This window comes from Aspergillus udagawae (assembly GCF_001078395.1).
Source record: "Aspergillus udagawae IFM 46973 DNA, scaffold_9, whole genome shotgun sequence".
In the NCBI taxonomy this organism is placed as follows: Eukaryota; Fungi; Ascomycota; class Eurotiomycetes; order Eurotiales; family Aspergillaceae; genus Aspergillus; species Aspergillus udagawae.
In genome coordinates, this window is record NW_025091272.1 from 1366995 (window position 1) to 1382927 (window position 15933).

At 49.6% G+C, this 15933-nt stretch overlaps 4 protein-coding genes across 4 annotated transcripts; 2 read left to right on the forward strand and 2 right to left on the reverse strand.

The window, feature by feature from the left end:
* Positions 1-5287: 5287 nt before the first annotated feature.
* Aud_010714 (FAD-dependent oxidoreductase) lies at positions 5288-6633 on the forward strand (the record flags this gene model as incomplete). The annotated part of the gene is made up of 2 exons (XM_043295547.1): positions 5288-6247; positions 6310-6633. 2 exons carry the CDS (start codon positions 5288-5290, stop codon positions 6631-6633), a joined length of 1284 nt encoding a protein of 427 aa, XP_043151482.1.
* Positions 6634-9154: 2521 nt separating this feature from the next.
* On the forward strand, positions 9155-10506 carry Aud_010715 (RNA-binding protein; the record flags this gene model as incomplete). Its single annotated transcript, XM_043295548.1, has 4 exons — positions 9155-9161; positions 9187-9336; positions 9388-9583; positions 9633-10506. 4 exons carry the CDS (start codon positions 9155-9157, stop codon positions 10504-10506), a joined length of 1227 nt encoding a protein of 408 aa, XP_043151483.1.
* A 557-nt stretch (positions 10507-11063) lies between these two features.
* Aud_010716 (TBC domain-containing protein) lies at positions 11064-12579 on the reverse strand (the record flags this gene model as incomplete). Its single annotated transcript, XM_043295549.1, has 3 exons — positions 11064-11187; positions 11279-12057; positions 12133-12579. 3 exons carry the CDS (start codon positions 12577-12579, stop codon positions 11064-11066), a joined length of 1350 nt encoding a protein of 449 aa, XP_043151484.1.
* A 652-nt stretch (positions 12580-13231) lies between these two features.
* Aud_010717 (putative calmodulin) lies at positions 13232-14253 on the reverse strand (the record flags this gene model as incomplete). Its single annotated transcript, XM_043295550.1, has 3 exons — positions 13232-13644; positions 13705-14182; positions 14251-14253. The coding sequence occupies 3 exons, from the start codon at positions 14251-14253 to the stop codon at positions 13232-13234; spliced, it is 894 nt and encodes a 297-aa protein (XP_043151485.1).
* Between the last annotated feature and the right edge of the window lie 1680 nt (positions 14254-15933).

Consider the following 15933-nt stretch of genomic DNA (forward strand, 5'->3'; position numbering starts at 1 on the left):
CTGGCTGTACTTGGAAGTTCGATCACTTCACAAATGAATATACTAAGAAAGCGGCCCGTTCTCAGGTTAATTTAGTGGCGGACATAGACGCAGGAGCGGCAGGACGGAAATATCGGACTCTTGCATCCTGCAAATGAAAACAGTGCAAAGCGTAGCCGGGATGATTTGTTCGAGACGCGATTGTGTCGTGTGTACGCTGGCGCAAGATGGTTAGGCAGTTGGATAACTCTCCCGCAGAGTCTCATGTTCGAATTGGTGAGATTCGCAAGATGAGAGGAGAAGAGGCCTTCTAATCAGGTACCGAAGACACTCCTGGCCCATTGGAGCCAGCTGTAATGGCAGACATTCCTTTGAAATCTCGTTGTATGTTATCCGATTGCCCCGATTATTTGCATGGATATCCCGGAAATCGGATCGATGGGAGAAAATCACTCAAGTGAGGGATTACACTTCTAAATTCCCTCATATGTAGCCTCGGCCAAGCTATCCGGGGCACTATTCATCTATATTCTGTAAAATCAATGCTTCTAATCGAGTCTCCTGTAGTACTACTATTGATAGATATCTGCTTCGTAGACCGAATTCGGACTCAGAACATTTCCGTATTTAGTCTCCTCGGTCACCTGTCGTTCAACTAGTTTCAGAGCTGGTCGCAGTCCTAACTCCAATTGGACAAGCGACGTGGGATGTGCTAAATCAAAAACATGAAAATACCTGAAGTTCTAGTAACTGAAGGAAGCATTATTAACTAACAGCTGCCAGCTGGTCAAGGAAACGCTTTTCCAAATTGAGTAAAAGCTCGACATTGCCTTAACTTTGTTATGGAGGAGACAAAGACGGTGTGGTTGGAGTGACTGCAACTGAAATAGAGTACTGGACTACTGGTCATCTACAGCGCAAGATCACCCACATTGATGGAATCTCCCAAGTCATTCAGATGGATCAGAATAATATGATTTGAGCCTCGAAAGTAGCTCCTGTCACTCATAAGGAATGATGGTAATGATCAGCCACTGACAGGCTGACAGCTCGCTTCAGCGAGTATTCAGCTCATGTCAGAGTCGATTCTGAAACGCCCAGAGTGGGTACTCTGAAGCCCTAAGGATTCAAAGGAATGCAACATAGCCACAGTCCTTTTCCTAGCTTTTTCCCAGTAGCGGAGTGATCTGGCACCTGCTATATGTTCCCGAGAACTATCCGAGTACAAAGAAACCTTTTGGATTCATACGAACTTACAAAGCCAAATTAGCCAAATTAATAGATCGCGAGTCAGAAAGTCTCCAACTTTGCGTAAAAAGGAAATATCAGGGCGTCTTGCTTGCAAGGCTGGAAGATATTTCCCATCCTTCAACCAATCATACTGGATGGATATCTGAGATAGTCCGAGCCATGGAACATCGGCGTGCTTTCAGCCCCGAAGGTTCATGGATCTGGCTGAACGAGCCACTTACAAGCCATAAACAGCCACGCTCCGTAGCCGCTCCGTAGGCTTAGTTCAAGACGTTATGTGAGAATTGAGAGTTGAAAACAATTATTATTATCTTCGGCGTTCCTTCGTCGCCACGGTGGGACTTGTCTCAAGTAGGTAGTACTACTAGAAGTCAATAGTTTGACTATCGTCACTAGGCCTTTTTGAGCATTTGATATTTTTTTGATGCACTCTGCATTTTTGTCGGACCATCCAATATCAATAGCTGGAGGCAGAACTGGAAAGATCAATTTTGAGTAAGTGGCTGACGGAAATAAATTGATTTTAATCAATAAACCTGGTCGAACCAGGTCATGACGACATGACCGTCGAGCCTCGGAGGTGCATGGGAGATTTCTATTGGGTAGTTCTGCAGGATAGCCGTTGTAAAGAGATATGAAGACACATGGAACGATCCCAGATAAGGATTGGTTCCGATGCCATCTCTGTACCTAAAGTAGGGAGTCTGCCCTGTATATAGTCGGGCGTGTTCATTGGCGTGAGCAACCCACCAGTCAGCGAACGCTCTGGTTCCGCGATGCAACAACAAAGTTTCAGGGCACCTTTAAGTTAGGCTAATCGATCACAGCACTCAATGATGATAATAAGGATGGTATGATGGTAGTAATAATATGCATGGTTCTATCAAGAGTGGTGTGATAGCTATGTACCCTGATGTACCGACTCAATGCTATTATTTTCTTGGATTATAAGAGAATCATCAGCACAGTCAGTGTTGATCTAGAAACTGCTAGTTTGGCCTCCACATTTCCAGTACTCATCAGCACCCATCCAGACTCTTCACACAGAGCAAGTATTTTGTACTACATACAATTTTCTGCATCATGATGCTTACCATCATCATACCTTGATGTCCACATCATCATTCCAACTCACAGCAACCATCACCGTCCATATTAAGGACTAATTCTTCAGGGCACCTGCCTGAAACCGAAGCCAAATTCCATTCCAAACCACTTTACTCTGTACCATATCATTGACCCAATTGGGAATTGATTGCTGCACTTCCTCCTTTCTTTCATAGCCGAAATTCTTTTTGCGCCCTCTTCCTCTAGTCTACTAGTACTAGCTAGAAGAAAACAAAGGGAGGCGGATAAAAGAATAAAAAGACCAAAAAAAAATCCGGAGAGTGGATCGATCTGACCCTTCAGAGAGCAATCTACGGGGCGGTCCCCTTGGCGTCGAATCCCTGGCGGTGGTACGCTAACAATAATAATTTATACCTGGAGATACCTGACTTCCACTGTCCCCCACCGGCCGGCGTCTTGTATATCTATCCACACCTGAAATCGCACGCCTTTCTTCCTCCTTTTCTCCCCCATCACCAGCAGATCAGGTTTGCTCAAGGGTTCACTGGAATACAAAGTTGACCACGACTCTTACTCGACGGATATTTCAGTGAATTCCTTCTGCAAACCCTGCTTTGGACTGGAGCTTATCCTTGATTTCCCCACCACTTAATCTGGCTGCCACGCATTGCCTCTGGTTCCCTGTTTTCTCGACTTTATCAAGGGCCCCCAAAAATCTGGCCCTGGTTCTCAGAATTAGTCGGTCGCATATCTCGGCCAACTCTTCCTTTTATTGCTACCATCTCCGATTTTCTGGATAGTGACAATGAGCGCGCCGTCTGTCCAAGTCCAACATCAACCCTCCAGCGGCACCCAGCCTGTTACCTCGCCCTCGACCACCGATTCAGGACCTGCCTCAGTGGGCTTTGATATCGTCCGTTGTTCGAGGTGCCAGCGCTCTATGAGCCTCGAAAACGAATCTACCCCAGGCGTCGTTCGGTTCGGCATGAATTCATACTACTGTAGTCGCTGTGCATCCATGGTCGGCTTCATTCGCTGAGTCCGCCTCTGAAAAACCGATCGTGAAATGTGGGAAATTTACATGATATGGAGTACAAAAAGAACAAACGGGTCGCCATCATAAGGAACACAACTCTTTGGCTATTCACCGATAAACGAAGCTTTAACGTGGTTCTCCTGATGCCTTATCCATTCACTATTCGCCGATATTATTGGGATACACTGGACGGTTGATCTCTGCACAATATTGAGTCGCGGACTATTTCGCAGCCCTTCGATCGATTCTTCAAAGTACCCGTCTCATCGCGAGAACAACTCTCGCCTCACTGTCTGCATCATGCATCGGCTGTACGTTTATTGGAGTACTATGACGATACATCCCATCGATGATATGGTTCGCAAGATGGTATGCCATATGTGTTGACATTGAGACAATGGCGAACTCGTGTTGGCTCCAAGCTTGTCGGCTTCTACTCATGCAGCCAATCCAAAACATGACAAGCGTGAAGACGATGGCATAGATTGAAGGAATCACTCTAACGAAACCGAATTGATGGGTCGCAATGTACCCTGCATACTATCACTTATTTCCTTTGTGTGGCTACTGGAGTTTTCCTCTTGTTTAGTCTGAGCTTAGCGACATGTTTTCGTCATCATAATACCCAGAAGGCTTCCTTCATGTTACTGTACATTTTATTCTCCTCTTTATGTTTTAGTAAGAGGCTGCTCTAGCTAGTGATGAATACAGCCACCAATAAGTATACAAGCAGATGAATTTATCAGTTCCCTAGCCTGGACAGGGGGATGCCCATCATGTCTATCATAATGTGAGTCGTCAGCTTCCGGTGATCAGCACCAATCATCACGCAAGCACAAGAACTGAAGATCATTCAGCGTCGACTGATACTCCTCATTCTAAACTCCCTGGTTGGAGCTGATCCTCCGCCGCCAGAACGACGCGTCTCGGTTCTGCCGTTCTTCAACCAGGGAAGCATGGGTACTTGCCCCTCACATTACAAACGGGGAATGGATGGCATCAGGACGGGGGAGGAATATAGTAGAAACTCCGTGCAACATACTGTGCAGAGTCTCCAAGCACCCCTCATTCCATTAAACTGCAGAGTAAGACTGTACAGTGAATTTACTGGACCTCCCTCCTTAGATGAGGGATACTCCGCAGAGGGGCCTTATCTCCAGCTACCCCTCCCCCTTGCTGTCGATCTCCGTGACCTGTGTTTCACCTTTTGCGTCACACAGTCGCAATTATTTCCCCAGGCTGTCTCGAGCAATTACGATTCTTGTTTTGGTGTCTTTCTTTCCTAGTGACTTACGCTTTTACCTAGGATAGTAATTAAATCCCAGGTAAGACACAGGCAGAGGGAACGAGGGAGCCCCTTTTAGCCCCGGCATCAGTCCATGTGGCGGCCCGTGGGGTGAAGATTCCACTATTGAATGTTGATTAGGATAAGGCGCTGATCAGCGGGTCTGAGCTCTGTGGTATATGAACCTGTAGTTACTCTACCCTGTGGATGGTGTAGCCATGACAAGTCGCAAGTTCCTACTGCATCTTCAGTTGATTGAGATTTAGACAAATGACGGACGACGATTTGATTCGACTCTGGATCGCTGTTCGAACCATGTTGTTGATTGAATCGAGAGTTCCACTTGCTAATCTCAACCAAGCTCGCAATCTATCTATTCTTGGAAACGTTGTCGCGTCACATTATCAAGACAGACTTCACAGCAGTTCAGCTCCTCGTATTGAGATGATGCGCCACAGCAAAGGACAACGGTCGAGTAAACAGCTGTGGCGTGGCACCGTTCTTTAGTCCTCGTATTCGCATTCCTATTCCTGCAAGATACTAACCGCTTTTTCGGGTCAAAGTATAAAGACATGCCAGGCCAGTGTCCTTGACATGATTATGATTTATGTATCGCGCGGAAATCATATGAATTTGTGAATGAAAATACAGAGTACGAAGTACGCTCAATGGGAAAAAACATCATCATCATCGGCGGTGGCATGTGCGGCCTTGCCTCCGCCATCGCCATATCAAAGGCCCTCGCCTCATCACAAACTAACCTAGCCATCACAGTCTACGAGCTCCGCAGCGTCCCCAGCACCCTCGGCGGGCCGGTAAACCTCACCCCCAAGGCCCTCCGATGTCTGGACATGCTTGGCGTCTTGGACGAGCTAAAGCAGGCGAAGGCCGGCTGCGAGGTCGACGCCATCCAGATCCTCTCCCTGCGGACGGGCAAGGAGATCGGGACGATTGACTATACTGGTCCCGAGGGGTCCGGGTTTGCCGGGTACAAGGGCTGGCGGGTGATGCGGTATGAGCTCCTGCAGGCGATGCTGCGGGTGATTGCGCGGTTACCCGCCGTGAAGCTCGAGTACGGCAAGAAGCTGGTGAGGGTCGAGGAGCTCCCCGGTGCAACTGCGGTGAGCGTCTACTTTGAAGACGGCACGAGCGTCGCGGGGGATATGGTGCTGGGGTGCGATGGGATCCATTCTGCTGTGCGGGGGGTGCATGTGCAGCCCGACCGGAAACCCTCGTATTCCGGGGTTGCGGCGGCGTATGGCTTTGTCAAGGCGAAGGAAGTGCTTGAAGAGAACGGCAGGCCGTTTTTCAAGGATACAGCGCTGCTGATGTCGCGGTATGGGTCTGCATTGACGACCTTCTGCGATCATGCCCGGGAGCTCGTCTACGTGGTTGTGCTGATGCAGACGGAGGAGCAAGGGTCCCGCGAAGGGTGGAAGTTGCTGGAGAAGGACCAGGAGATGGTCCGCAAGGAAGGGAAGAGAATCACGCAACAGTCGGCCATTCCTGACGCTGAGAAATTCATCGAGGCTGTGGAGGACTGGACGTTTTATCCGATCTATCTTCTCCCTCCAAACGGGAAATGGGCCACAGATCGGATACTACTTCTGGGAGATGCTGCCCATGCGGTTCGTAAAGGATACCTTTACCTCACTTAAGAACCATGTCATTCTGATGAATTCTGCACTAGATGCCACCAAAGGGCGAGAGCATCGGACATGCCCTGGAAGATGCGATCAAATTTGCCGAGGTACTCTCGCGGTACGGGATCGACGACCCCACGGCCAGCTTCCGCTTCTTCGAAGACATTCAGCGAAAGAAAGTGGAAGCTGCCCACCAGGCCGCCGTTAGAGGCTGGATGCCGGCTCATGATATGGGCGCCGTCCTTTCCAGGGTATTCGAGTGGGTCACCCCATTATTCTTGTGGTGGATGACGAGGGAACAGCAGCAGGACTTTCTGGAAGATCCCAGGGACATACCAGTTCCAAATTGTGACGAGCCTGCAAGACTGTGAATGCAGCGTACTGTGATATGCGAAGTCCACTTGTCATAATGATCAGCAATAGTGTCTTGACTTAATGGTTGTTTCAGATCGCTTGGCATTGCGAATTATCTATCATAAAGAGGATCGGGAAGACCCCCAGTGGCCACAGTCGGCGAAATAATCTTCGCAGCCAATCTCAAGGGGTGGCGCAATTATCTAGGGAAATATTAGTCCAGCAGCAGGGATAATCTATTGATTGATCTGCATAAACTATTGTATTTTATGTTCAAGAGGAAACCGTAAGATATGGAGGATCTCCACAATCTTAATGTTAAAGATCATAGTCCTATCTCCTAGTACACAGCATATATGATAGTAGACTTCACAGACGATAAACAAGTGGCGTATGCTGACTCCGTACAATGAGGATTTTCACTGATGGGATCTACTCAATCTCTTGAGACTCTGAATGACTGAGAGAGTTGTACATGCTCAGAGGGTAAAGGCAACAGTTTGAGCACCAGGAACAAGGCACAATCTGCAGACAACTTATTTCTTAATCATAAGTATGATATCATGACAAGGACGATAAGCTCATGTCATTGAAAGGCTAAGTCGTTTCTGTTCCACTTCCGTCAAACTGTCGAAAGCTGCAAGCAAGCTGAAATATCCACCATGTCAATGAAAACTCTCTCGGAAAGTCGTCAGGATTTGGAATCCAATGCCCGGATGAGTCAGGTATCGTTATCTCAGCTGAGCCATTGACATACTTGCACCCTGCGCGCCTTCAGCCCCCTAGTCTTAGTCAGTTCTTTTCTCCTGGGAAGGGAGGGGGCCTGTTTCCCATTCTCCATCAACTCCGGTCTGCTATGGGCAGATTTCTTAGTTTCTCTATCTGTATAAGGCGTCTCTGTGTGTTGTGCGACATTCTTTCGCCTGTCGGATGTGGACGAATGACAGACTGGAAAAAGCGAAGAAATGGTAGCGGTGACTGTGGCGAGGCGGTGGTTGATAGCTCATATGCACCAAGGCAGTTCAAGGGTGATCCCTGACAGATCTCGGAAGGCCTCGAATGATGGATGTATTGTCTGAATGACTGAATTGGACCGAATCAAGGGATGGCTCGAGAGCATTTGTTCGGTGGTCAGACAGTCCAGTATCAATGCATTAATACATGCTTATTCGACGCATCATTCGTTCTTGGTCATACCTGACAAGGCCATAATGATCATGCCTATTTTTGGAGAACCCGCACACACAGATTTGGATCTCTGAAGGACTTCTAGTCTGTAAAATTCATCAACATCGTCATCTCTTCGCCTTGGGCCGAGGGATACTCATCGAAGCAGATGGACTGGCAACCAACAACAATACCTGCCCATCCTCAACCATCTACTGAATCAATCAAACGAAATGCAGGTGACGGACCGCCTCGTCTTCTGTAACCAGTAGCCATACTTGTCTGTTCCTCCAGATCTGGCGGTGTAACCTGAAGACGCTAAGCGCTGTGTCCTCGTCGTAGATATACAGTGACTGAGTGACAGCGACTACTGCGTCGCTCCCAACATACTTGATCTTCTTCGGTTTTATATCGGTTGTCGGGAGTATGCAAGACAGCTTAGGCGCTATTTCTACAGCAGATGTATTATCTAGGACCATAAGAACCTTCAGGAAAAGAGTTCCTTTGTTTCAAGAATTGTTCTCCGTGTCTTCTATCTGATCGATCACAGTTGATCGATGCATGACATATCTCTCTGGGCCGCTCCACTAATTCCTCTGTGCAGAACAGACAGACTCGATTTCCACCAAGAAGTTGATACATCCCACTTTTGGATCGGCAAGTCACCAATCTCGCTCCACGTCTAGACGAGTAGACGGACTTGTGGCTGTTGATGCCAGATCTCTTCCTGTCTGCTATTGTCACTACTATCGTCGTTCTTTCAACATTGGGTTCATATCGGGGTACGATCATCTCCCTTGAACCTTGCAGAGAATAAAACGACCTGATTTTCATCTTTTTCTTCCTCTTAATCATCTATTCCTTTCTTTCATCGTCGAAAAGGCCAGGGGTTTGCGTTGTATCCTGTCACAACCCCATTTGTTCTCTTCTGCCATCAGGTACCCATCAGGTTCAACTTTGCCACCAGTACCCCCCAAAGTGAAGGACCAGTCAGGCCTTTAGGTAGGAATTACCATTCCTGGTCATCTAGCTCACCCTTGATTAGTTGTTGGCTGAGTATTGAACGTCAGACACCCATGCTGACCCTCACCAATTTCCCAGACCGTTGCGTTTCGGGCAGTGACCCAGCCTGACTATCCGCGTTTCGCTGCATATAGACTGGCAGGTTGCCTAAATTCAAGAATTCTTCTTGACTTTCCTACTTGAAGGAAGAGATATCCGGGGCGTTCAATCACTGCAGATCCGTAGCCGGACCCGCTATCATCATGCCTTCACGTGAGAGAGGACGAGCTCGAGCTCGAGCATCGGATGAAGAGTTCGTTCTATTTCTCCAGGGTGTAAGCACCGCTCAAACTCCCGCAGCTGAGCCAGATGGCACGTCTTACTGAGAGAACAGATACCAGCCCACTGCCGCTGGCAAGAGCTCAAGGACATGGTACGCCAGACGGCCTTGCATATCCGACAGGCAGTCGTATACGACGACCAGCACGGATTTCCCACTGGGTTGGGGCAAATTATTGTGAAGAATGAAGACGAAGCATGGCGCACATACCGTATGTCAGACCGGAGCATGGCCACGAATTGACGGCTAACTGAATGCTCAGATAGACTTTCCACCAACGGATGGGATGGACAGAGTCTCGTCGTCACTCTGGCTCGAACGAGCTCCCCTACAAGGCCTGTTGCAGGTCCCACGAAGAGCCCTACCTGTGTGATTCCCCCGGCATACGTTGCAGGCTATTCGACTCCTCCTCGAGTCGCGCAGAACTTGGCCATTCCTCCTTCACCCATCTCCCCAGAGTGCGTCCCCTTTCCTTTATATTCGATGTAATCCAGCTAACGAGAGCAGCACCCCTCTTGTCCCAATGACTCCAGGCCCGGCCCCAGTTTACCAGGGCCAGGGCCCAGAGTATGCACAGGTCATCAACCCGATGGCCATGCCCCCTCCTCCTCCTCCTCCCCCCTATCTCCAGCCCTTCGTCCCCGTCTTCACCGACCAACTACCAAGTATCCCACACTCGCCATCTCTGAGCCACTCCTTCTGCGACACGCTCGCCTTCGCCATGCTCCCCACATACCCTATCCCCCAGCTACACCCTCACCCCGAACACCCTTTCACCAACAGCAACACCAACAACAACAACACCCCCCGACCAAGAACCACCTTCTACCCGCGCAAACCTTCAAGCAGCGAACCAAGCCAACTCCAAACCAACTCCCGCTTCACACCCCGCCGCACCATCTTCATCCAGAACCTCGGCCCAACAACCACACCCCACGACCTGACCCTCTTCCTCCAAGACGCAGGCACCATCGAGCAGTGCGAGATGCCCCTAAACCCAGACACAGGCCGCTGCAAGGGCTTCGCGCGCGTCACCTTCCGCTCCGCCGACGAGGCCAAGCGCGCCATCGCTCTGTACAACACGGCGTTTTTCCTCGGCGCCAAGATCAGGGTTAAGATTGACCGGAGTAGCTATTTTTCTTCGGGTCATGGACATGGCCAGGGCCAGGGTTATGCTGCGAGCGAAGGGTATTATCTGCCGAATAGCCTCAGCCATTCCGAGAAGAAGACGGATCAGGTTGATATAACCACCGCGCCGGGCCCGAGGACGGTGGACAGGAACAGTGTGCGCCAGGGGGCCAACGACAGGGAGAGGGATCGATGCCAGCCACTTGTGGTGAATGGGTCCGGACTGGGGAGCAAGACGGCGCTGGCGATTTGATCCTATCCCCCCGTGCTGCTAATGCATAGCATCTGGGTGTTTGAGTATATGTATACGTGCTTTTATTTCCATTGTCTTGTTGAGTGGATTGGGTTGGGTCTGATTTCTGCATCATTGCTTTCTATTTGAAGTATTTCATCATGCGATTTGCTGCTCGGCGTCAGGTCAGGGAGAACTCATAGAGGAGAGGAGGTGGATGTCGCATCTGCGAATGTCAAAAGTTCATTGCCTAGACTAATTAACAGTAAAGTCATCATTCGTCAATCATTCTGATCTAACAATACATGCATTTCATCCCGTTCCATTTCAATGCATCTTCGCGTCTCTTTTCCTTGCCTCATTATTCATTCAAGTATAACAGTAACAGCCCAGTGTGGTATGGCAAGCGCAAGCAGAAGCCCTCAGGTAGCCACAACACAGCAGAACTCAAGCGGAAACATAACATGACCCAATTGGGCTGAAAAAAAAAAAAAAAAAAAAGAAAAGAAAGGCAAAAATGCAAGCTGTAGATAATACATGTTACCTGGTATGTTACATTGGCGATACGACCAACAGGCCTATTTAGCATGATCGATCAGCTCCGCATAGAGAGCATCAGGAATCTTCCGGACAATGAGGACGGTCAGGGCAATGATCTCCTTCGCGTCGAGCGGCGGGAAGGACCGGAGGATCTTGTTTGGACTGTGTGATTGGTCAGAATCGACTCGTCCATGCATAGCAATGTGATAATGCGACTTGTTGATATTGCTCATGCGGGAAAAAGAAAACATACCTTGGACTATCGAGAATGGTATCTCTCATCCGGATCAGCTGCGCAACGATGCATAGAATATTTAAGTGTGGGCCGTACGCGAAGAGGAAGTCCCACAGGTGGAGCACCTCGGGCAGCGGCGGCGTGCAGGCGCACAGTGTCAGCACTGATGGGAAGGCATAGAGCTCCGCTTGCATCCCCTTGGAGAAGAGATAGGCCGCGAGCTTCGGCTCGACGATCTCGAGACATCGATCGACCAGTCGCAGACCCCGGTGGACGCCGTCCATGGCGCCGCGGATATAGCCTGGGCATTCGCGGGTAATGAAATAGTGAAACAGCGCAAAGGCCTCGACTTCGCTGCGCGCCACGTACAGAAAGGGCGCGCAGAGAACGTTCATCCCCTGCACGTAGATCGCCGACTCGCTGGTGATGGCTTCGCTGCTGGGTGTTGCCATGAGGATGTTGGCATGGTCGTCTGTAGGCTCCTCTTCCGCGATGCTCGGTGGTGTGTTGATCAAAAGCTCCATTTCCCGCCTGCGGGAGGTCGATAGGCGCGATTTCGGTCGCTTTTTGGCCTTCGCATCGTGGATTTTCCATGCTGTGGCGTTGAGTAGTCGGATCAGGCTGGCTTCGGTGACGCGTCGCTTGAACAAGGGGTCGGTTGCTAAGGTGCGGAATGTGTCGTTGCGGATCTTGGTATAAGCCGGCGAACGCCCGCGATGTATGAGTGAGAGGTATTCGTCGGTTGGTACAGGGGGAATATCGAGTAGTGTGAGCCATAGGTAAACGCGATATGTCGACTAGAACATAGATGTTAGCATGGCAGGCTCATCCTCCCCCCAGAGGTCACGGCGCTATTGCAAATATCCACATACCATGCCATCACCATCTGCTTCCACCCTTGTCGACAAGACAAGGTATCTCAATTCCTTCAGTGCATCCTCGACGTCCCCATTCTGCGGCCCATCCCGTAGCAGCGTCTCCAAGACCGATCTCTTGATTCCAAACCCCGAGCCGGTCTTCCTCCCCGATCGTTTCTGAGTCTGTAAGATGGGTCGCTCACCAGAGCCGGCGTCACTATTCGACCTAGCCCGGCGGTGTCGCAGACGAACAGGGGAATCCAATTGTGCCTGTTGCGCCAGCTCCTCGGCGTTGGCGGACGACCGCGCAGTGGAAAGATATGATGTCGGACCGCTAACCACAGAAGGATTCGACGAAAGGATCTGATGCGACTGTATCTTCCGTAAAGTTCGCATCGTCCGGGGTGAAGAAGAGCCCGCAAGAGCGGCTAGATTCAGCTGGGCTTGTGTTGGCTGGGACATGGCTGGTCCTGTATGACTATGAAACAGGGGTATGTTTTTTTTTTCCCTTTTTAGCGCAAACAATCTCTGCTGAGACGATCGCAGGAAAGGACCATCTTCCTGGCGAGGAGGACAGCAGCCAAGAAAGGATGAGAAGAAAGAAATAAGCAGCTGTTAGTGCCGAGAGTCTAGTAGTGTATTCCGGGGATAAGAAACGTAGTTAGATGCAGGTTCGGACGATCCGCGCCCAGTATGCATCTCAGGGCATGGCGGGCTTTTGCCCGATCGAGGAATGCGGGGACACGCGACGCGCCACAATTAAATTATTGATGCTTCAACCGGGAGATAACTTCTTCTTTATTTATTTTCCAGATACGTATCTCTTGAGAAGAAAAAGAGGTGAAAGAGATGGGGGTTGTGATGGATCATGTTGGTCTTCGTAAATAAGCCGTCGGCCCGCCAACAGAAACGTCATGTGTAGGAGCAACCCATGGATGTCTTGAATAACTTAGGGAGGTAGAGTACTTCTGTTTGGATGCAATCAGTAAGAATATACGTCGTTGCACAGCTTCCAGAGCCGAGAATTAAGTATACAGTATACATCTCATATGTCAAACACAAGCTCGCCGCCTCCCCAAAACGCCGTATCCAAACTCACAGCAACTATTAAGTCCTATTTCGTGCCGGTATCAGGATCGCGGCGCCCACTTACTGATCCTCCTATAGCGCTATCAACAAATTCCTGATAGCGAAACACCTCTCCTCTTTTTCCTCCTCCAGACAGTTTCCCGACTTTCCCACCAAACACTCTGCGTCCGGTGAATCCACTCAATACCTCGTTGATATCCTTCTCCGTCAGCGGTGACTGCCCATCCTCCGACGCCGTGTGTAAGAGGGTATCGCGTAGCTCTGCAACGTCAATTTGTCCGCTATCATCGTCGTCAAAAGCAGCCAAGGCATTCATCAGTTCCTGGCGAGAAGAAAGAGGCGCAAGTAGAGTAGATAAGATATTCAGAAATGTAGGGAAATTGATCGTCTGGTCGCTTCCTGGAGGGAAGAATTGCGAAATTATAGAGGCATCCTGGCCTAAATTGTAGCACGGGTTAGTCCAACCTCCTTGAAATACAGAGAATGCAATGGGCCTACCGATGTTCACGAGTACATCAGCTACATCGTCTTTGTTCACGGACCCATCATTGTCTCTGTCAAGGACTTGAAATGCCTCGCGAATCTCCCTCAACTGCGTCGGTGCCAATTTGGCAGCGGCATCGCTCGAAGCAGCCATCATGCTGGCAGTCTTTGCTTCCATGATGGAGGAGGAATCGTCGGGGGCGTCCGCTCCCTTGGTTGGCGAGGACGGCAACTCCCTGGTGAATTTGGGTTGCGGGATTGGGTTGCTGCTCTTCGGAGAGGAGCCATCATCATCTGTGACTGTATATGTCTGGTTTAACTTGCTTGGTGACTGTACTGGAGTATATCCTCGCCCCGGAGAGCTTCCTGCCGTTCCTGGTGTGCTGGGCCGGATCTGTGTGGGCGGCGAGTTGGGTGTAGATGGTCGACGAAAGGGAGAAGCTCGAGGAGACCCAAAGGATAAGGGCGACGGCCGGAAGGGTGTATTTGAGACCTGCAATAGTCTTGGTCAGCCTGATATGATCTGGCTATCAGCTGTTGCGGTGAGGGGAAGCAGCACACCATGATATGATATCTTTGTGAATTCCGACTTAGGGGATTTTCAATAATGCTAGGTATTTTTTGTAGATCCTACTTCAGAATTTCAATCAGCAGCAGAGCAAGTAGTACTCCTTCAGTTTGCATTACCTCTTAGATGCTGAAGTTATCTGCGTCTACAAGGCGATACCGTAACCATGCATCCGACCAGACAAACAAACAAAACAGCGCATGGATGACGGCATAAAGTCGGCCCGCTTCTTGGCACGTGCGGGTCTGCGGGGATCTTTATCCTCAAATTGATGCTTTAAAAAGGTCACAGATAACAAGAGTTTCCACGAGTCGGGTTTCCTAGGTATTTTTGTACGTCCTTACGATAGTCCCTTTTTTGCTTTATTCATGAACAGGATGAAGCCGTGAGATGTTCAAGGCAGGCTCTGCGAAAACTGTTTGCTTGGAACAGAATCAATTCGCATGTGGATGGTCTTCATAGCCAAAGAGAAGTCGAAGGCCAGCTCAGGTCGACTGCGACGACCCAATGCCTCCAGGGTTATAAATCAGACGATACCCACATGATGAGAGGCGGAAAAGTATGGTCCAACATACCCCTCATCCTAGGACCTTGAAATGGTCTCCTAGAAGTAATCGACAGCCATCGGGTCGAGTTACTTCGCTTTCCTCGGCGATTCTGCATACTGCTATGTATTGCTCTCGCAATCTGCCGAAGTCAAACGGGCCGTATGTTCGAGTGGGCGAGAGGGCTCGACAAGTCCATCGAAGACCCCACGCAATGTGTCTGCGAACTCGGCAACTGGTACGAAGGCGTTTGGTCTCCATAATAAAGGGATGGAGCTGGTTCCAGAGCCCTGCCACCATCGATCAGGGCCTATTAATTGCGGCACCAAACAGGACAGTTTCTAGGATGGCAAAATTCTGTTTGGTACGCTGGTACGCTCTTCTGAGCCGAAAGGACTGAATTTCTCCTATGGAGCTTGCCACGAGGGAAAAATTGATTGAATATTCATTGAAACTACGTAATTCTCAGGTCGTAGCGCAGATGATACAGATATTATCGCCCTTTTGCGAGTTTTCCGTCTAGATGAATGCGGTTCATTCCCAGTTCACGACAACCTTTGCGATCATCTTTGAAGACTCTGTGAAGCAATCTTGGCAAATGATTTCCCAGTCTGTATAATTTGCCAGGAGATCAGACTCGCGGCTTGCGAACATAGCCGTGTGCTGAGGGTGGAAATGGGTCGTTTTGTGGTACTAGAGAGTGGGAGATTGGAGTCTAAAACACACATCGAATCAATGTACCTGCATGGTCTATTCGCGAATCACACCTGGTGTGGTTGGAGTAGTCTTAGAATAATTTCCTGTCATGCAAGGGCCCAACGGCGTTTTGTTGCGATCTCACGATGGGATTGATCTGGTCCTGGCTCTGTTTCCCGTCGACTTTCCCCGCTGTGGAGATGGTTGGTACGTGTGGTTTGGTTCGATGTGTTGAGGCGTCCCCTTTTTCCCTTGAGATCGACTGAGCAAGTGAAACCCCTGAAAATGAACGGACGAACGACAATCGACTAAGCTTCCGATCGGTCACAAACTGACTAACTAGCAGATTGGCCATGGCTTCCTACTTACTCAGGACTCTTTAATGTCCATTGATGTGAGATATGCGGTGATTATACCCATTTCTCTGCTAGGAGC